The sequence below is a fragment of the Triturus cristatus genome, chromosome 6 (genome assembly GCF_964204655.1).
Source record: "Triturus cristatus chromosome 6, aTriCri1.1, whole genome shotgun sequence".
NCBI lineage: Eukaryota > Metazoa > Chordata > Amphibia > Caudata > Salamandridae > Triturus > Triturus cristatus.
This window is the reverse complement of record NC_140589.1, coordinates 1,238,828,181-1,238,851,067: the sequence shown is the minus strand read 5'-3', so window position 1 is coordinate 1,238,851,067 and position 22,887 is coordinate 1,238,828,181. Positions and strand designations below refer to the sequence as shown.

Sequence of the window (22,887 nt, the reverse complement as noted above, 5' to 3'; positions counted from 1 at the left end):
GTATTAATTATGATTTTGTGTTTCTTTGCTTAAAGTTGACTATTCTGGCCTACCAAAAGATGGCTGCCGACTGAATCCTAACTAAAGTACATGACTTCATAAATTGAGCAATGGAGAAAGGCGCCTGCACTGACTTCGTTCGTGGCCTTTCCATGACCCGACAGACCAGGCCCATGAAGACTACCCTGGGCGAGGTGCCAATGTCCCTGAACGTGAAGCAATTGTTGCCAACGTGGAAAAATGAACTACCAAAAGCCACCTATTTACAATAGACTGATACTTTCTTGACCTGGGAACAGCCTTTCCCATACGCCTAAATTTGATTTTCATCCACATGTGAAAATTTGAGAATGTTTCTTAAATGTATTGAGACGTAGTTGAATTCCGCCAATCCGTGACCTGGGAATAAAGAAAATGTTACTGTTATATGTAAATTTTAGTATAAATATTAGTAGACTAGAGAGGGAAATTTACCTAGCTGATCGATGCTACTCTATGCGACACTCCGTGCTGCTCTTCGCTAGAGATCCTTATGCTGACGGAAGAGGACGGGGACTTTAGAACTCTGATGAACTTTCTGAGGACCAGTTCTGACTTAGAGAACGACAATTAGCCAGAATAGGTAAATATGACAAAAGATAATATGGCATTATTAGGTTTAACATGCATTTTAATTAGATAAAGAAAATCATTATTTGAAGAACTGTGTCGGTTGATTATTTCTTGAAATGTTTTATTGATTAATTTGAGAATTAAAGAGTCATCAAATTCTAAATCAACTAAATGATCCAATTGGCCTCCGGATGGAGGAACTGTTAGGGTAATTCAGTAAAATGGTTTTCCTCTATCCAAGTGAATAACTGTAGTTCGGGATCGGATATCTCCCTGTAGGCACGGATAGTTTGAAAGAATGAATGTTGGTGTTATGGGCCCCACCAGCGTGTGATGTGAGTATGTGCGTGTGACTGAGAAATCATTCTGTCCGTGGAAGCAAGGGGGAATTTTGTGTTCTGAACTGCACCAGCATCACTTCTCAAAATTGCTCGTACAGTTCACTATCAGCATAGAGGCCCTGCTTTGGCATGCTGGCACTATCCCTCACTAGTGTAACTGATTTGTTGACAAGTTCTGATAACATAAAATAAAGATGACAGCTTGATTTAAGATGGACAAGTATTGATTTTGGGGTGAAGTGGTGGGTTATTTAAGTACGTCACCTTAGCGACATATTAACCAATTATTTGTCTCTAGGCTCCGACCATGGTGTCCTGTTTTGCCATTCCCAGCCTAGCCAGTACTTTAAACTCTTTGACACCGAGCTCAACTGGTTCGCCTGCGTTACGGGGTGATCGAGGGCTCACTAAATAACTACTGTTTTTGGGGCTGTGCAAGAAAAGGAGATGTTACACTCCACGTTTTCCCAGTATACAATGCTTACTGCGGAATAAATGCCCATAGTGCTTAAACCCCTCTTCCAGGGGGTCACCACCTCTATCCCTCTCGCCGAATGCGAGAGCAGTGATTGGTTGCGATGATGCACGCACTGGCTTTCCCATCCTCCTGCGCGAGGCGAGGTCGGGGCTCCAGTTGTAAGCCTAGAAGCTGCCTCCGCCTCGGCGCTCCCTGACGCTCGCTGTGCACGTGACTCGCACTCCTGGTTCTCGCCGGGGCGCGCGCGCACTTCACCGCCTGATTGCCCATCAGGAGGCCCGGGCGGCGCTCGCCGGCTGCGCTTGCGCACTGCACCCAGTTCAGGCAGGCTCCGGAGAGGAAGAAAGACAGGGTGGTAGAGGGAGGCGGAGAACGAGGGACAAGGAGCATCCGTATAGAGCGGGAGGAATCTGGCCGGCGAGAGAGGGGAGGCCGCCGAGCTGCGGTGCTTGGGATGAACGTGCAGTGCATTCCTCCGCCCGCCTCCAGCTGACGGAGCCGCAGCACTGACAGGAGGAAAGGGGGCGATCGGAGGCAGGCGCCACTGTGACCTTGGGCTGCCAGGTAACTCGGCAAGACTGTAACACAGAGGGAAGAAGATGCACATTCCTTCAGCGATGGCTGTATGTGGCAGTGGTGGTGCGGGGATACATGTTAGGCTCGAGAGGGGGTGGCTGCATTGCATGCATAACAACATCTGGCAAAATCAGTGTCTTTAACAAACGGCATTTCTGCTGTCTATGGTGTCAGAGACCTCGACGTCCCCACGTTAGTTGGGACCCTGATGCGGAAACTAAGTGACGTGTATGCTGCAGTGTAACTAATCTGGCAATATTGGTTGTGTACACATTCTTGCAGCATTGGTTGTAGCTGAAAGCATAAATCGTTGGCTCTCTCCCTGGGTGTGAGACTATCGACTAATCCAGACTGAACTGACTGTGTCCGTGTGGGGGAGTTGTACATGATACAAGGCAGCGCTGGCTGCGTCTATGTGTGTAAACTGTACAGACCTAACCAGAAAACATTTACTGTAGCAATGTGTTGCAGCTATAGGCCAGACCGGGTAACACTGGATGGGTCCATTTGAGGAACCATACACCGAACGAAGCATGGGGATGAACTGCAGAGTAACCCAGGTGACCATTGCTGTGCAATGAGACTGTAACCATGAACCTAAGCGGACAACATTGTTTGTGGCCGCGTTGCGTACGTATTGAGTAAAGCAGGCAGAAGTGGTTGTATCTATGGAGTGCAATTCTAGAGCAAACCAGAAAGCATGGGATGTGTCCAGGTGGTACAACTATAGAGAGACTAAGGAGCGCCGGCCGCGTCAAAGAGTTTAAATGTGTAGACCAAACCAGGAAGCATTGGCTATGCTTACAGCTGGCTAGCTTAAGGTAAACCACAAAACATTGATTGTGTCCCGAGGATTCAACTTTAAGCAGGAGCAGCATGCGTTGACTGCTCATGTGGGGAAACTATACAGCACACCAGTCAGTACCGGCTGTGCCCATCTAAAGCACCACTACACCAACGCAGGAGGCGCGAGCTGTGTCAATGGGCTCAGCGTAGACCAATCGGTGTAGTTTTCTGAAATCAGAGACCGCACTGAAGGCTAGGTGCCGTGGTTGCTTCCTAGCAGCTCCGTGGACAACGCCGATCACAGTGGGCTGGCTGTGTCCATGGTGCTGAAGTCCCTGCACGCGCCTGATGCTGACTGAACGGGGCAGGGCACCCAGGCTCTCACGTGGCGCTGTTCGTGGTGCTGAAACTCGCCTCTGCTCTTCCTGGTATAGAGTATAGACGGTTAAAGTCAGCAGGGAAAGGCCGGGGACGGCAGCCGCGTCTACCCTTCCTTCAGCCAGGGCTCCGTGAGAAGGCACGATGGAACCTGCGGGTTTGAGACGCAGATATTGCGCTACCCACCAGTGCCGAAGTTCTCTTTTTCTGCAAGTTCACATCAAATTTTAAAGACTCGCCATGGGCGGCATTAACGTCTCTTCTGGCTAGAAGAGTGGGTACACGCGCCTATTTGAGGCGCATTAGTAAACTCAGCTACCTCGAGCTTTACTTTCGTTGTCCTCTAGAGTGCCTTCCTCATTACCAGCCATCATGCATCGCCGGGGATGGTTTATAACTCTCTTGTCATCTGTGTATTCTTGAAGCAGCGTATTGTCTCTGTCGTGGAGTTCACTGGTGCAGCAATCATTAGTGCAGCAGGTACTGAGCTTGAGGGGCCGACTGCGACTCACCTAAAACTGCCATTTACTACCTTATCAAGCCATAGATGTGCTCAAAGTATTTGCTTGGGGAATAACAGAAGTCTTTGTAAACTGTATGTTCACCCCCTGAGGAGTCTCTTGGTGCTGCTGACAGAAAACGGATGTTATTATTAGCCAGCACAAAGGTACTCAACCTCTGGAGAATGAAAGATAGAGTTTACTATAGAGATTTGAACCTGTGACCATGAGACCAATCACATATCTCAGCAGCGGGCACAGCAGTCAGCTGGGTCACGAGACCTGGGGTTAGGTCTCACTGCACCTTTGATGCACCACAGGGAGCATCCACATCTGAGGGATTGATGGTTTAGTAATAATCCATGGACTTTTCCCAAATGGGCCTTCGTTGTCTAAATGTGTGATTTGGTTGACATTGCTCAAGCAACGCCCCCCTATTGACCCTCTGTTGTATTTTGTTCACAGCATCAGGAGCAGTCACGGGCAGTTTAAGGCAGTGTTTCCATTTGGGACATGGCCCAGGGAAACAACTACGGGCAGAGCAACAACGGGGTGGCCGATGAATCTCCGAACATGCTGGTCTACAGAAAGGTAAGACTCGACTTGCTTTCGGCAACACTCGTGGAAGACACTAGCAACACATGAAGCTGTTTCCTTTGGAAAAGGGGTTATGCCCGGTGGTTCTTTAGTTAGATTTCTTGACAGCTCGTCTTTGCATTGGTTCTCTCGTTTGACTCTCCCATGCAATTCGTTTACATTTTATATTTACAGATGATTGGGTGTTGTTGCAATGTGAGTGGACATTTCAATTTGTTTTTTTTTAGAAAGGCTTTTCCAGAAAATGTCTGGTTTACCTATGCTCAGTCGGGAAAGCCGCCACAGCTGCAATCGTGCGAACAGGAGCATAAACATATTCAAGCAGCCATAAAACACATAAACCTAAACCGGTGCTACTGCTATAGCAGGGGCTGGACCCGGAAGGGTGGAACCCCCAGAGGAAGCCTGAGTGGGCAACAACGAAGGCAAAGAGGCAGCTCGACAAAGAAAGTACAGTCCCGCTAAAGCATGGATTTGAAGCATACCTCCCACACAACGGTCGCTATAGCAGACCGCCGCACACTCACCTGAAAGCACTAACAGGAGGCAGTAGACACCCCTGTAGAGAGTCTTGCACGGACCAGCCGCAGAAAAAAACAAGCATTGGCATAGCCAATAGGTCTCGCATTTGGGACCTTATAAGTGTTTAGCCATGCAACAGTTGCATAGCTAAATACTTATAAGGTCCCAAAAGCGAGACCTATTGGCTATGCAAAGCGTCCGCGAAAGTGAAAGTGATCGCGGTAAAGCGCGGCGCGCGCGCCCGCTTACATGCACTGTAGCTCTAGGCTGGCCTGGTAGCACTTTTTGGAGCCCTCTCAATAAGTCTCGCCAGACCAGCGCATGCGCTGGGTCAGGCGAGACCTAACAACAGGATGTGCTGACATGGGTCAGGGGTTATGAGCCACAGGATGTGGGAGTGGCCTGGTGGGTAGGGATGGGCTGAGGGAGTTTTGCTTGGAAGATATGGGGGAGGAGCTATTGCTCATGAGGTAGTGACTGTGACGGGGAGGTCTGACGAGAAGGTCATGGTCTTTCAAAAAGTGAATCAGAGTATATTATCTCTAATCTCAGGTTGTCCCGTGTCAGGCATGAGTAGTCCATCCAGTCCTGATTTTTTTTTTGCATTCTGGTACTTGCAGTTATGAATTTACAAACACAAAAGCGAAACCAAAAGAACACAAGTGGGTGGGAGGTGCGCTCCTCTACTTTTGTTTTTCCAAAGGAGACCATTCTTTTCTTTTATGTAAAAAAAGAAAGTTTCAAGTGAGACAGGGCTAGTCATTCTGCCATTTCCGTAGTTGGTGGCAGGCTTTGGGGCTTCTTTCAGAGCTGGAATGGCCATCATGACACCACCAGGCCTCCATGACCCCGTTTTAGTTGTGGCCTCCCGCAGAGTGGGGCTGGTTTGAATATTTTCATCAGGGCTGATTTTTAGACTGCCAGACTGACCGTAAATCCAGGACATCTTTGTGAACAGGAAAGTTTGGTCAGCTATTCCTTGCGGGAGAGGGTGGCCAGGTGGCCTGACTTACAAGTGATCTCGATAGCTCCCTGCATTAACCTTAATCTGTGCAACTGCATAATAATTGGTGCCAAGCTGGGAAGAGACGAAAAATAGCAACTGGCTGTGATCACAGCTTCTCACTCCCAGATGTAGCACAGCACACGGAGCACTCAATACTAAAACAAAGGCAAACCACTCCGAGGCTTCATCACATGGCTATTCAGAGAGAGACTCTTTATAGAACTGCCAGAGAAGGCAAAACATCTCCTAAGAGGACACAGATAAGGAATGAGTGAGAAAAGCATTGGAAGAGCAAATGCATGTTTGGGTTGTTTTTGAAGTGCACCAAGGCCAACGCCTTGTGATGTTCTAAAAAACACTAATGAGACTAAAACAAAAGTAAAACTTAACAAATAAAATGAAAGTGAAGATCCTGACGGTAGGGTTAGTGAGCATGTCATTTCAATGAAGTGTGCAGAATGCATGGGATACTGATATCTACGTATGGACAGATTTTCACTGAGAAAACCGTTTAGGTTATTGTTGCGACCTCTAAAGAGAGTTGCTTGCATCGTAAAAGTATCTAGTGTGAAAATGTGTAGGGCTGTGTAAGCTATTCATCCTTCTGAGGAGGATAAAAGCAGTATAAATCGAAATGACTAATATTAAGATCAGTGCAGAAAGAAGGGGCGGGTCAAATTAAGCACGTTGGATGAGGAGGAGGAAGAGCGGGGAAGACTAAAATGCATATTTCACAGCCTGCGTGGCCTGTGGTGGGAGTGGAACAAAGTACTGCCCGTGTGCTTGTGTAGGGGCAAGGAAAGGGCACGTTTCCTTTAATGGACTGTGTGTTGTGGGACACAAGTGCCCTGCATGTGCTGTGGAGTGGATCTGAGGGGAGCTTGGGGGATGCTGCGCACGTTGTGGGAAAGGTTTTTTAGAAGGCACTCAACCCACTGAGCCCTTTGACTTAAGGAGGCGCATTCTGCACCCAGACACAATTCCTGCTCTTCTTGTTCTCCATCTCGCTCACTGGAGATTTGTCCAAACCTAGGACAGCTGCATTACTGTTTCTCTTTCACTTTAAGTACGAGTAAGTACTGGATGCAAACAAAACACGGACTGGATAATGAACTCACGGACCTCTGGATCTCTGCATTAAGAGTATTTGGCAGCAGGAGCCGTGGGGTCTGTGCCCTTTGCAGGGTACAACATGTGAAGGACTCTTTACACAGCTTCGCTGTCTCCTCCTTGGGTTTGTTTGCTGTTAGTAAAGCGTGCATGCTGTCGATGCCCCCCAGTCCAGCTAGGTCTGCACTCGCTCTGGTGATGCTCTGCAGTATGTTGGTGGTGGTGGTAACTAACTCAGGGCTGATTGTGTCTCATGTACTCAGGCGGATTCATCGACGGGAGGGTCATGCATTTATACAGACATAGGTTTGTGTTCGAAATGTTTGTTTAGGGGTGCAGGGATGGAACCTTATTGTGATTTTATTGTTGAAAACCTCAGCACTTCCATTTTAATTATTTTTTCAAAGTTATGCACATCCACGTATGCATAAAAGTGATTTTCTTGGGTACGTTTTCATTTGACTTCCAACGTTGCAGTAACCAGCATAGGGTTTGAAAGCGGTGTAAAACCCCGCACAGACATAGGGCCTGGTTACGATATTGGCGATCCGATCGTTATTGCGGCGGTCAGGAGAACGCCGCCAAGCCGGCGGCATTCTGACTGCCATATTATGAGTACACTACCGGACTGGCGATGTTGTGTCGGCGGTGCCATGGCGGCGGCATGCTTCGGCTCATAGAAAAAGCCTGAAGAATATGCCGCCCCCGTGGCAGCACTGCTTGCATGTCGGCGCACTGTGTACCGTGCACCATGTCTTGTATGGCATACAGTGCATTACCAACAGTGTAGGCAGCGGGGGGGCTCAACATTTGCCCCCGCGCACAACTTCCCAATGTGGACAAATTCACCCTGGGGCCCTGTTTGGGGCCTATTGCCTACTGTTGTGCCAACCTTTTCATGGCGGCATCCCCGCCATCAAAAGGTCAGCAGAAAGGCAGGTCGTGTTCAGCAAGGGTATGCCGGCATCAGCACTGTCGGCATTGATCACCGCTTTCCCCACTGCCGCCCCGCCAGGAACCAGAATCCTGGTGGTGGCAGTGGTCTTGTGTTGGGCTTATGGTGGCCTGAAACCAAACTCGTAATCAGGCGGTTGCACCACTGAGGAGGCAGTGGTCAGACCGCCACCACGGGTATGGCGGTCTTGACCCATAGACACACACACATAAGCACAGAAACAGCCAAGGAACAAAGAGACCAACACACAAAAACACAAGACATCCCCACAAGAAGACACATACACACACAACAGAAAGACCAACTCCCAAACACGTGCCCACAGACACACACTCACACTTGAGTGTTGTTTATTTTATTATGGAAGTAATTAAGTTTTCCCCTATACTCTCATTATTCTGAGTTTGGCTTTAGGACACAGGAACATTTATGTACGGCCATTTTCTATTACTGGAACTGTGTTTTTTTGGATTTCTGTGTAGTATGTCCCTGCTGCGATTTTTATGAAATTGTTCTACTGTTTTCTCCATAAGAAAGTTCCATAGATGACGCTTTTAGTGCCAGTCATTTGCAGGCCTGCTTCATGTTCTGTGAAAGATAACATCATCAAGAATTCTGAAGGAGGAGAAGAATTCATTCCTTCACCAGACTCTTTGCTGCGTTTTGAATTTTTTTTCAAATTGACCTGCCTTGTCTGGCTGACATGCATTGTTGCGCGCTCACAGTATATTCCATCTTGCCTTCTCCTGGCTCAGATTTGTGCGTGACATTGGTTGACTTCCCTGCTATTGAAAGGAGTGTTCATTGAATGCCATAGACAAGTGGAGGGAACCATGGTTGACGTGCCGTGCAGGCGGCGTGGGTGGGTGTGAGCGTCCTGGGCCCACATCCAAACATTACAGCGCGTTCCCAGACTTTTTGCTCTTTTAGAAGTCTGGCTATTTGATGTAATGTGGTGTTTTAATGCCTTTTTCTGCACATATATTTTTTAACTGTTCTTCATTTAATGTAAGATTATCTTTCAATTTTTGTGGGACTGTGGATATGTGTAACATTTTTATGCACTTTTATGGTCTATTTTAATTAGACCGAATAAAGATATTAAATTGAATTGAAAGAAATGTTCATGGAATGCCATAGACAGGTGGAGGGAACCAATGGTGACTTGTCTTGAAGGCAGCGCAGATGGGTGTGAGCGGCCTGGGCCTACATCCAATCAGGATAGCACGTTCCCAGATAGAGGTGCACGGTGCAAATCCAGAAATAATTGAATCAATAATACATTTATGCCTGACCTAATCAACAAATGCTTCCAATCGGTGGTGGATCCCCACTGAATCAGCGCTAGCTGTGTTTCTATTGCTTCAAGGCGCCTCAAAGGCTCAGCTTCTGGCATCTTTCCAAGATGGGAGAGGATGTGGACCAGGAAACCAGGTGCAGGAAACCAGGGTTCGAGCCTCGAGGTCGCGTCCACATCCTGTGATTCTGGGCAAATCACTTAATCTCCCCGTGCCTGAATGTGTAATGTAAATACGGTGCTATGTAAAGCGCTCCAATACCTTCGGGTCGAGTTCGCGCTATATAAATATGCAACAAAAAATTAAAGCGATCACCTGAAGCAGATTGCGAGGGCAAAACACACCCCACTGACAAGCCATGTTTACAATCATTGGCAACTTCTGAAGTCCTCCCGAAAACAATGCATGCTTTTGTTTGTGCTGGGGATTTGTTTTCGCTCGAGCTGCAGCTAAATACCTAGAAATGGGGGCCGTGCTCTTTCCCACAGGGACCCACAACACATCACGACAATTTCTTCCTGGAGTCCTATTTATAGACAATAGATCTGAAAATGCAGATATTGACAGATGCTTCAAATGTGCGGAGAGGAGAAAGCACTTTGCCGGCGTGACGCCGAAGATACCTTCAAGATGTTTTCCATCCGTAAAATTGACGACTTCCTCGTTTGAGGTTAAGTGATTTCGAAGCCGAGCGGCCAAGGCGTGTTGTTTCCATGTACGGCGAGTGCACGCGGTACTAAGTGTTGGCTAGTGAATATCACGAGGCAAGGTCCGTGACGTGTGAACACCGAGCCTTTTGGGGCTGTGTGCTCAGGGCCGTCTTTAAGGCAGTGCGACTGGTGCGGTCGCACTGGGCGCTGATCTGTGTAGGGGGCGCTGTGTTTAGCAATAATTTATGATTGGAGAGATGAGGGGCCTTTTTGCCCAGTGGTATTGAGAGAATCTAGGGGCATATTATCAAGCCAGGCGATAAAATTATCGCCGCTTTAGCGGCAGAAAACTGCCGCTAAAACGGCGATAATGGGCTTGATAATATGCTCTAGAGATTTCCAATTGAAGCCCATGTTAGACGTCCTTTACATTTAACATGAGCTTCAATTGGAATTCCCTAGAGCATATTATCAAGCCCATTATCGCCGTTAAAGCGGCGATAATTTTATCGCCTGTCTTGATAATATGCCCCCTGGGGCGGCGGTCATGAGGTGTGGGGGCACGAAAAATGATTGTCGCACCGGGCGCCACCAGCACTAAAGCCGGACCAGTGTGTGCTTTTCTGTGACACAAGAGCTACCCTTAAACCTATGGAACCTGGGCATGCAAAGGATTCCACAAAAACAACACCAGTTCTTATTGGTATAATTTCAAAAACCTTTTTACATTAATGGCGAAATAACACCGAGCTGTATTAACAAACGACTCGGCAAATATGGTAAATGGACTATCATAAAACTCACAAATTGTGAAAAACGACCAATCTTCTGTTTCACCAATGCTTTGTTTTATATGTTTGTTTGAAACGTGTCACGTCTTGATGTATGTCAACTGCGAATACACATTTTATATAACAAAGAAAGTGTGATGACCGATCATTTTCATTTGGCCTTGTATTCTTTGCATGAGGTGATTTCTGCTTTTAATGTAAAAAGGTTTTTGAAATGATACCCGTGACAACCGTTGTTGTTTTTGGAGCTGAATGTCTGAATATTTTTAGCAAAAATATATATTGGTTTCTATTATAAATTCCCATGGGGTGACATTTTTTAAAAGATATTTAGGCCGCGACATTCCTGTTACACAACATTTTGTATGTGATCTGCTGACACCGTACCTCTTTGTTTACCAGATATCCAAATATTTTAGTATTTGAGAAAAATTTCTCTTTTGGTTATAGAAGATACCAATGCTGAGTCTTTTGTATACTGCTAAATGCCAGGGTCTAGTCTTTTTTTTTAACTATGCACAATTTTGTCCCATGAGAGAACTGAGACTGAGAGATGAAGAAATAATTTTGAAATCTTTGCAACTAAAGGTTACAACATTCTGATGGTGCAGGATTAAATACACACGATTTTAGTATTTGTCCAGAGCTGAATTCCAGTGGTGGTGGATGCTGTCAGAAGTCAAGCAGCTGCCTGCCATGAGTGACACGGTTACACGCATGTCCTTTAAGCTATAGAGTAAGATAGTGGGAATTAGAATGGGGGAACGGGGAGTTCGGGGTAAAACATACACCCCCGTCATTCCCTGAATTCTGGAAGGAAAGAGGTATCAGGATGCTGAAAGGCACGCCCTGGCACTTACCTAGATTGAGGTGTCCTGAAGAAGACTTCCCCTTAAGTTGCCTAGATGGCTGCTCTATAGAAACTCATACACACTTGGCCTGCTGTGGGTATAGGTTCACATTTGGGTGCATTTAGGATGTATGGAATGGCACAGGGCATAGGTCCATGCCTGTGTGGCTGTTGCATTTCAGGTTCTTGGACTACAATAGAAAAGTGAAGTAGGCATGAATGAGTGCAGTTTGTTGTGGGGAGGTAAGTAAGTGGGATCTAGATGTGTATATCACACACCACTCATTCATACACCAAATGTGCATACTTTCACTTGTCCATCCATCTGTCCGTCCATCCATCCAATGTTAAGTAGAAACCATGCTATTGTACTTAATTTTCTTTTTAAATAAGCAATTCTAGGTCTCAGCTCACCGTTCTAACTCAACAACCACCATGCAACCGTCGTGGAGATGCATTTCAGGTTTAAAAAATCCTTGGAATAAAACCTTTCAAGAAGTGTATTACTGGATTAAACAGTACAACATGATGTTAAGATTCACAGAACATATCTGTGCCATAACTCGTTTCTGTGCCAAAATTAAGACAAAAACAAAGACCTAAATAGGTGGTTTAGGAAATTGGGTTAATGGTTGAGGGGGATGAAACCCTACTCAAACAGCAACCACAATTCTTGTGAGGGTGAAACACAAGCAAACCCCAGATTAAATTATGATTAACCCTTGGCACAGAAGCAGTCAGGCTTAGCGTAGAGGCAATGTGTAAAGTACTTTTGCAGCACACAAACAGTAATAAAGTGAAAACACAACATAAGAAAAATCCCACACCAATTTAGAAAAAATAGAGTAAAATGTAATCAATTATTTGAGACCAGAATGACAAAAATCCAATTGGTAGAAGAGGAGATATGCAATTTTAAGGTATAAGTGAAAATAGTGCCTAAAAGCACGAAGTGTCAATTGTGGTTATCTTGTCGGGCCAGAAGAAGACAAACTCACATGTTCAGGCTGACCATGATGCACTGTAGGCCGTATACAGGGATGAAGTTAGGTCTGCTGAATAAAGTACCTTAAATCCTGGTTGCGGAGCGTTGTGAGATCCCGCTTTGAGGATGAGTCACGCTGTGGCGGTTTCACAAAGCTAGGAGCTGTGATGTGAGTCCCTGCTTTGGAGCTGCGTCGTGCAACAGCAGTTCCGATGAAGCCGTTGACTGGGTTTGAGATTTGAGACCCTACGTCATTGTAGCAAGGTCATGCGTCGTCGTCAAGGATGCCATTGACAAAGACCTGCGATTCGAAGTCCTGCACCGGGGATGTGTCATGCAGCAGCAGTTGCAAGGAGCTGTGAGCTGCAATGCGAGGTGTTGCATCAGGGATGCACTGTGCAGCAATGACTCCGATGCAAAACTAAGAGGAGATGCATTATGCTGTATCAGATCTGCCCAAGAGACCACATCTGGGTTGGCAAAGCACCTTCAGGCCCTCTTCCAGGGGTCCAGGTCTGGGGTGGCACCACTTAGGGGGCAAGACTCACAGCAGACAGAGTGCAGGTGCTGGGTTCAAGGTAGTTGGAGCCTTTTCAGTCCCTGAGGATCTGATCAGGGGGCCAGCCAACTATTCCTTGGAATCACTCTGGTGGTCCTGGGTTTGAGATGCAGGTCCAGTCTTTTTCACTCAGGCAGCAGAGCGGCAGGGCAGAAGAGGAGCAGTGCTTCTTGTAGAAGAGCAGCACAGCACACAACTCCTTCTGAATCTTCTACAGGTCCAGAGATGTACTGAAGAGTTGAACCGGAGGGTCCAATATTTAGATTTGCCAGATTTGGATTGGGAGAAGGCTATAGAGGTTTCCACCACCACAGGTGTTTGGAATTTCATACCTCCCTGCCCTGGCCCCATCTTGTCTGGGGGCAAAAAGACTAGTGTGAATCCCTTTGTGAGTGTGTTGAGACAGAGCCTTTGTGAGTGTGTTGAGACAGAGCCTTTGTGATATGCAAGTGTGGTAGGTGAGAGCGCCGCCCCCTATCAAGTCAGAGATAGCCCATCCTGCCAACACCTATTCACGCTTTGCATCTCTGTCTTGGGATACTACAAGACCAATTGCCAGCTACACCTAGTCATGTGACCCAGGAAACAGGCTGCAGTCGCTAAATGGTTGGGACAGAAAATTCCAACTTTCTAAAACTGGCATTTTCAGAATTGTGACTTAAAATCTGACTTTACAGTTACAGAGGGTCTAAAATTCCAATTTATAAACAGTAGGCTCAACATCTCCACCTGCTTCCAATTGAAAGTTATCATTCAATTAATGTTATACATTTGCCCAATGTTATCCTATGGGAGATGTAGACCTTACAGTAGGTAAAAACGAATTTAAACACTTTTCCCTACCAAGACATGTAAAACTTAAAAGTACAGGTCAAACATTTTAAATGCACTGCATCCTTCACTCTGGGCTGTTCAGGTCCTACCCCAGGGGTGACTTACATGTATTAACAAGTATTGGCATAGCCAATAGGTCTCACTTATGGGACCTTATAAGTATTTAGTTATGCAGCACATTATCCTTGGTGCAACAACATCAACTGTTGCATGGGTAAACACTTATAAGGTCTCAATAGCGAGACCTATTGGCTATGCCAATGCTTGTTTGTTTTCCAATTGGTGCTTCCAAAGCACGTAATATGCAAACAGCGTCCTCAGTCCTCATATTACACAATCAACAAATGCATCAAAGGCCCAGCTGCCTCTCTACAACAACAGGTTTGTAGCGCCAATCAAGCAGTGATGGCCACACAGGCTGATGGACAAACTTTTTGACTCACTGGGACAGGTCACCACATCTCTCTCGGATCAATAACCAAAGCAGCCGGACCCGAAGGAACATCAAATTCAAAGGCCTCTTCCTCTTGCTGGGGAACGAATCCCTTTGTAGAGTTGTGGGCCCTAGGCCTACATGTTACTAAATAATGACACGCACACTAGCAGTATAGTTAGTAAACTGGCCACGAGCACCTGGGCCCTTTTATTAACAGGGTCACATCACTCCTGCCGCCTGTGGTGGATGGGTGTCGGGTGCATGTGTGTGCAGCCCTCTGGGGAGTGGCAGGTAAACTCATTGCCTGCTGAGACACTACACCCTTGATTAAGGCAAGCAAAAAGAAAGTAAATCAACTCTGGGGGCCCTCGGGAGGAGTCAAAGGAAGCCAGAGCAGCACCATAAGGAATGCTGAGAAGGAACTAAGAGGATGAGAATGAGGGCTCTGAGGAAGCACAGAGACCCCTTTAGGGCAAACCCGCTGCCTGCCGTCAGGGAAAAGAGCTAAGCTATAACCCCCTCCAGCTGTGCGAGCATCTCACAACATCTCATCTAAGCGGCTTTGCACAAGTCCTGGGTTGGCTCCAATATTCCCCACGTACCTTCCTCAGTAATACTCAAAGTGGTACAGCACTGGAGTTCATTAGTCTGGTTCCAGCTATCCTCTTGTTGCACTGCCCATCATATATTTAGGAATTGGGGGAAAACATACACACCTAACTGATGCCTTCCTGCTCTGCCAGCACTGCTTCATATCGACTCACAGCCCACTGCGCTGTATTCGGGCGTCACTTGTTAACTGCAAGTACCAACAAGCTACACTTTTGAGTGCGCTAGAACCCGTTACCTTGAACAGGCCATGGAAACATCCTTCAACATGACAGTCACTTTGTTTGCTTTGACACTCAGTATTTCCTGAATTCCCGCATTAATTTTGTCAGCTTCTCTATTCATTCTGAAGCAGCAATATGGCCAGAGCCTGGCAATAAATCAAACATATAAACTATGCATAAGAACTAAATATATATGCATACGCATGAATGCATACATACAAAAAAATGAATGAAGAACAAATTTGTGTGCTGCATTCTTCGTACAGCTATCTGGAGTGGACACTCCACCCACTGAGCTGTCTTAGTCACAGTGAGTCCAGACACATTGCTGTCTCTCCATTAGGCGTGTCCCCCGGTTTAATTATTGAATGCAGCATGCTTCTGCCAAGTGATTTAAATAAAATTGCTCCAATTGTGTTTATCCTGGCCTTAAACTGGTGAATTAGTGGTGATTAAGAAAGAAATGCACACATTTGGTGCCAGTTCCTTGTTGTTCTTAAGTTGGTGCCAATATACACAAGGCCCAGTGAAGTACTTTGAAACCCCAGGCTGGCTGAGAAGGAAAAACATTCCCCTGCCTTTCTATGGATTTTTTTTGCACTATTCTCACCCCATAATCCGCTGAATGATCTTTGCTTACTCCCCAGTGGTCTGGAGATGGGTCCGGGACGGCGGGAGGGAGCAGGCAAAGGAAATAGGACAAAGCAGCTTCTGTTTGTCTTGTTTTTAAGATTCAGGGACCCGTCGAGAGCGAATTGAGCAATTAAAGACCTGAGATCCCCCATCACTTCTTGCTCATCTCATTAATCCCTCGTAGTGTGCAATTAAGTAGCACACGCTAAAACTCAAGATGGCGGATATATTATTAGAACACAGCTACTTGTGATGTAAAGAGCTTGTATGCAAACACAGTTTATTTTATTCTATTTCCAGTTTTTGTATAGCGTATGGAAACAAAAATTAAAAACCCTGAATAGCGTGAGATAAAGAGAGTGCAGCATGTACACCATTAAGTATATTTGTCGTCTCTTTGAACAAAGTTGGATGCCTATTGCTCAGCAATGCTTGCTTGTCAGTGACGTATGTAACCCCAATTTAGATTCATTTTATGCAACTTTATCAGAAGGCTACGCTGAAAATCTGGCAAGGACTGTTTTTCTTTTATTGACTACCGTTTGCCGACCCTGTTATGTGCTGCGCATATGTTATGTTTAAGGGTGACCAGATCAGGATAACCACAGACATAGAAGTAGGACTCTGGCTTGGTAGCCACTCCCAGCATAGGACTAAAATGACTACTCCCTGGCAAAAGATAATAACAAAGCACTAACTGGCAAAGTTAAATACACTCCAATACAAACCTAATGGCGAGGTGTCTACTCCACAAGTTATTAAAATCATACAGGCTTTTTAATGGTAATCAGGAAGTGAATATAAAATGCTCATTTTGTAAGCCATTTGCATATTACGTCACAGATACACTGCAAGGACTTGCTGAGTGAAGAAAGGGTTCAGTTTGTAAACCGTTCCATTGGGATTCATGAGAGCGAGGCGCGCTGTAAGGGTGCCAAGGAAAGGCAGATGGCGGCGCCGTGAAAGTAATCGCGGCGCCGCGAAAGTGAAAGTAATCACGGCTGTAAGGGTGCCCGCGAGATGCACCAGTGCTCGTAAGCGCACGCCCGCACGCGTAACCGCAAGCTCTAGGCCGCCATCAAATGCAAAGGTGGTAGCATTTTTTGAGGCCCTTACTAAAAGTATTGCCAGAGCAGCGCATTTACCGGCTCAGGCGAGACCTAAAAAGGAAGGTTTAGGCCACGCAAAAGGTTTATTTTGCTCTATCGAAAGGGAAGTTTAAAACTGCACACACAGGCTGCAGTGGCAGGCCTGAGGCATGTTTGACAGGCTACTGAAGTGGGTTGCACAACCAGTGCTGCAGGACCACTAGTAGCATTTAATTTTCAGGCCCTTGGTACATGTAGCACTACTTTACTAGGGACTCATAAGTAAATTAAATTGGTCAACTAGATGTAAGCCAATGTAGCCATTTTTTAGGATGGAAGTGAGCACACACTTTATCAGTGGTTAGCAGTTGCAAAGTGTATTGAGCCCTAAGGACACCAAAATGGAGATCAGCAAAAATGGAGCAGTAAGAAAAAATGTTTGGGGGAAGGTTGACTGGTCTAACAGGTGGACTGAGAAATACAGACTTGTGTTTTCCTTTTCAACACTAGAAAACTTTGAGTGGGTCTTACTACCAATCCATTTGGTTTCTTACCTGGAATTGGGTCATCATTAATTGAATTAAAGTCAGTGATATTTTTCATTCATTACTTTATAGATGTTTGTACACACCCATTTGCAATAGGAGGCTGGGATAATCTTATAATAACTAGAAAATAGAAGATCATCTTACTATAGAATTGTAATCAATTTAGCATATTGTCTACATATTGTAAACAGTGCTCAATATCTTATAAAACAGGTAACAATCAAACCACCCCTGTTTATACAAAAATGATAGAGCACATGCATAAAAGGCATAGAAAAAGATATTGCCAGGTCCCATAAAATATGTCTAATTATTAAATAAAATAATTTAGAAGCTAGTGTGCATCATCCATAGTGGATCCAGTAAAGATTGTAAATATATATCACTTGGTAAGGGGAGGATTCAAGTTTAGGGCCTTATTACTATCTTAGTGGATGGAATACTCCGTCACAAACGTGACGGATATCCCATCCACTGTATTACATAGGATATAATGGAATTATAATAAGGCAGACGGGATATCCGTCACGTTTGGGGTGGAGTAACCATGTCCGCCAAAATCATAATCAGGACCTAAGTATCTACTCTCCCTAAGCCTGATATCCCCCCAGCTGTTGTGCTGACCTATTCCGGGGCTCTTTTTGAAGTGTTTTCATTTAAATTGGGTTGTGGTGAGTGCACCATAAGATTGTAATGTGCAAACATCTGCATACTGAATTGCCTTGAGCTATTGCAAGTTGCGACATCTGATTAACAAAAGACTATGCTTTGGAAGTAGGGAGATAGTGCAGAAGACAATAGCGACTGGTTGCATGCTGGTGAATAGGTACTTAGTACTATAAGTTGGGTATTAGTGACAGGTGAGTTGTAGAGATTAGAAACATCAGAAGTGCAGTTTTTAACATGAGGCAAAACAAGTTGTTGTTGTTGCTTTATTATTATGAATATTATTGTTTTATTTGTATTATTACTATTACTGGTATTATTATTACTATTATTATTATTGTTATTATTACCTGCCACAACTAGTGATCCTGTGAAATCAGAGCTGAAGTACGCTGTGCTGAGCCGACAGCCTATCACAAGGGGGAGAAGATCTTGAGTGGAAACTGGACTTAATGCTGCAGCTTGAATGGACTTTTTTAATTTATTTATCTATTTTAGGAGTTTTATATAGCGCTAGCTGGACCCGAGGGTATCAGAGCGCTTCACAACAAGTAACTTATATGCAAACAGGCAGTACAGAGATTATAGTAGAACATAGGGATTTGCGATGGGTAGAGTTCGAGCAAAGGAGTGATTGAGCGGAAGGAAATGTGAAGGGTGCAGGTCACACAAGACGAGTAGCCGATAAGTTTTCTTGTTCAGGGCGGAGGGAGGGGATAGGATTTCCAGAAGGAGTCCGGGGGTAGAGGATGTTAGTGTCACAGGGCACAGAGTTAGAGACAGATGGAGTGCCAGCTAAGGTACGTCCTTGGATCATATTGGTTCGCTAGTGAGCGGTCGAGGAAGAGCAAAGTGCCAGGCGGTGACCAGTGAATGGCATGTCGGGCAATAGTGATGGACCACTAAGATACACTAATTACTTCACTGATTGCAGCTATGACTGGCAGTATGTAAAGTTTATCTTGACTGACTGACTGGCAGTATGTAGCACAGCCAGGGACCCTTCTTCAGTTTCCGACTGCAGCTCAGCTAAGGTGAGATCATTTGTAGAAGGTTCTGATAAATTCTAAGGCCCAGAGGTGGCGGCTGAGAACTTATGTTAGGTTTAGCAGAAGCGCAGATTAGTCTTCAGCTCACAACTAAATCTGAGACCACAGCAATGCCTTTTCTCTCTGTTTCTGCTGATCAGTAAAGTCTTACTTCCTGTGTTGAACCTATTCCCTGACGGTCTTTTCTCCTCCTTTGAGGATCACTGATGTAGTCAGCATATAATGCTTATGTTGGTCCTCCTATGGCTCTTTGATTGAGTTATGGGGTCAGAGGAGAGTAAAACCATTGAAAAATGATCCAGAAAGAGGTTTTGTGGAGTCTGCTTATAGGTCCTTTACAAAGGTAATTGTTTGTTGGAAGATATTGTCAGGAAACCAGTTATACAAATAATGAAACCCAAAGTTTACTTATTTCTGTGTAAAATATGCCAAGATTGAATGCTTTTATAAAGTGGAATAATTAACTTTTCCTTTGTTAAAACAATGTCACAATGCGGCCTAATAAAACTGGTCTGGGGTTGCCTTTATTCCCATTCAGATAGTACGTGGCTTGTCAGTTTGGATTGGAGTGGCCCTTTCGTAGCGAGGCAAATCCTGATTTGCTTATCTTTGGCTTTCTAATATCACAAATGAGCAGTAAAACAATGGAAAGGAATGAGACCAGAGCCATCATCAGTGTTTTGTAGGGGCATATAAGCAAGTAAGGGCGATAATTATCGCCCGTGCCAGGTATCGGGAGTTTTGTTATCGTCTCCTTTCCCCGATAATTTTCGGCTTCTTACCGACGTATTATCAACACGTCTGTAAGAGGCGATAGTGTCAGGGAAAGGGCGCGATAACTCCCACTAAGAGCGATAGGTATTCAGGCGATACCTTGCCATCGACAGCAATCGGCAGACATCAAAGAGGTAATGAGTATGCTGCATTATTATTATCGCGGAAAGGAGGCGATAACAAAACTCCCGATACTTGGCATGGGCATTAATTATCGCCCTTACTTGCTAATATGCCCCTACCTCTTTGATGTCTGTGGGTCTTTAGGAGTAGTTACAAACCTGCGTACATCGGGGAATAGCGCAATTTTTTTTATCACGGGTCATCTTTGAAAATACAGTGAAGTGCTGTTAGCGATTTTTACAGTGATATTTAGGTAAGTAACGCCTACCTTGCATGTCATTAGCGATACATATCGCTGGCATGCAAGGCAATGAAGAAAGCGGCAGCTAACGCCGGAAAGCTTGCGCTAAAGCATGTTAGCGCAGGCTTGCTAATAGGGCGATAAACATATCGCCGCTTTGTCGGCAAAAAGTGCCACTAAAGCGGCGATAATGACCTTGCTAATATGCCCCGTAGTGATTCAAGATTTCTTTGCCATCCCTTTTGTGCCTCTCTATTGAGTCGTTAGTTAGTGGGAGGAGGATGCCTGCATTTGAGTTCCAGGACCACAGTGAGGTAGGACTCAAGCCCCACCTCACTACTGAGTCCAACAATGCGGACACAGCCTGGAAAGCTTGCGATGCCAATGAGAGGGGGCATGGCCTTTCAGTTCTGGGTGGACTGTCTCTTGTAGGGCATGGAAGCATGGATTGATTCACACATTGTTGGCTCCTGTGTGTAATGCCACAGAGAGCTGCAAAACGATCAAATGAAAAGGGTCCAATGTAATTTTCGGAGGCTTACATTAATTCGAGAATTTTCGTCCATCCCTTTTTGCTGTCTAATTGGGACTTTTTTAGAACAGCTTTTTAGGCGCATGTTTTGCTGAGATTGTGAAATTGTAAATCTTCAGGAAAGTGTCAATTCAATTCTAAGCTCCCATTGTTTACACCACTAGGGAGACTCCTGCAAGTCAGTCCAAGAGTAATGCCTCCTCGGTGTAGGGTCCAAACCGCATCAAAAGGAGAAACATTGGCTCCTCGCCCCGTAAACCCCCGTTGCTTAGTATCTGCGAGGCTGGCTAGCGCTCCGAAGTCACGTTAATGCGACGTTGCAGCGCTAAAAATATAACTAAAATAAATAAATTAGAGAAAAACTGAAATAGATTTGTATTTGTAATTTCCATGCCACCACGGAAAACACTTTAAATGCCAGGGCGATTGCACCTTAGGGGCTAGTTCTCTTAACGGGAAGCCAACTGAGTGACTCTGTTTCGACGCCTGTCTAATTATAAAGTAATGACATGCAAAGTGCAGGGCTGCCTGCCGCACATGTGCCACCGAAATAGCCCTACATTCTCCAGCACTCAGCCCGAGGCCCACATGAACATTTAACGAGTTTTCTTTTGTATTTGCACGGCAACCTATTTCAGTCGGCAATTAGACACAAAAATTGATGAGTCATTCAATAGTCATTTAACTGATGGCATGAATCAGCCAAAAAAGAAATACGTCGAACAGCGCATCCACTCTAAAGGCTGTCCCCTATAGTGAGATGTATGGATGCACCAGACCAGCTGAGCACAATTCGATATATTTGAGGAGGGTGGAGCCAAACGTCTCTCCTCGATAAAACTCCACGGTGAATATCACAAACAACCATGTAGGTGACATTCTGGGGCAGATTTACAAACCCCTTGCGCCACTTTTACGTGACTTTTCCCATGTTAAAAGTGACGCAAGGGGCTTGTAAATCTGCCCCTCTGTATATACTCAAGGGCAGATTTATAAGCCCCTTGCGCCACTTTTGCGGCATTTTTTCCATGTTAAACATGACGCAAAAGTGGCGCAAGGGGCTCATAAATCTGCCCCTCAATTTTTAATTTCCTACGTATTACCCCCCCCAAAAAATTATTTTGCCTTGATTACCGAGAGCTGCATCACAGTAAATGCACCGGCATATTATTATTATTATGTTTAATTTGAATGTATTTCGTTCCGTGATTTTCATAGTGGTTTTTCGATCATACTTTAAGCGGGTCAGTGTAGTAATCTGGGTTGGCAGGTGATTGTTTCAACCAATTAGAGAACAGATTTAGTCAAATGAGCGCTGTGCCCAGCTGGCATCTAGATTAGCAATGCCTTTTTTGAAAGAAAAAAAAATCCTGGGAAAAGGTTCATTGGCGATAATAGGCACAGGGAATGTTGTGTTCGTGACTCGGAGAAAGAAGGGATTGGAGGGTTGTGGAGCCTTGGACTTTGAGCCTGAAAGGATGTTTCAGCGTCTATTGTCCGGGTTCAGGGCGCATGAAGGATGACTTGTCTTTGCAATGAGACGGCATTTTTGAAGATTCAGCGGACACTGAGCAAAAACTGCTTCTATCAGTGAAGGAGGAACAGTGCCTTTTCCTTAAACGATTGTATGTGCTCTTTGACCTACTGGAGCAGCCAATCAGCAAACCAAAGAAAGAAAAGAACAGGCTGACAAATACATGTACTTACATGCACGCTCGCACACACGCACGCGCACACACAATGTTGTAAAAGAATGACAGACACACAAGACAGTCGTCTGTACATAAATGCATGCGTTTGAGCGCGCACACATATACACATGCACACGCACGCGCACACACACACAATGTCGTACCTGTTACTTAAGGTTCATTACATGCTAATTATTTTCTGTCATTCGGGTGCACATATAACATTGTCCATTTGTGGCCCATTACAAAACAAATAATACCAGAAACCTTATTGTATGCACTTATGTCACGGTCTTAGCTCTAATACATAAATAAAAAAGTGTCAAGCATGTGTTGCATGGATGCAGGCTTCAAGTCGCTGCTCTGCCAGTCTGTTTCTGGCACGGTGTGCACGAGACAGACCACCAGCCAAATCAGCAAGGGACTCTATTGCCATGTCTACCCG

At 45.3% G+C, this 22,887-nt stretch overlaps 1 protein-coding gene across 2 annotated transcripts in view; it reads left to right on the top strand.

Annotated features, from left to right (window-relative positions):
- Positions 1 to 1,686: 1,686 nt before the first annotated feature.
- Positions 1,687 to 22,887, top strand: part of RGS7 (regulator of G protein signaling 7) — a 1,943,194-nt gene continuing 1,921,993 nt past the window's right edge. Inside the window, exons 1-2 of one of the 2 annotated variants that reach the window (XM_085609335.1) lie at positions 1,687 to 1,995; positions 4,137 to 4,262. In XM_085609335.1, the coding sequence (XP_085465461.1) occupies positions 4,185 to 4,262 (78 nt within the window). In that variant the 5' untranslated portion in view covers positions 1,687 to 1,995; positions 4,137 to 4,184. The remainder of the gene's footprint in view (positions 1,996 to 4,136; positions 4,263 to 22,887) is intronic. The other variant, XM_085609336.1, reaches the window with a different exon arrangement.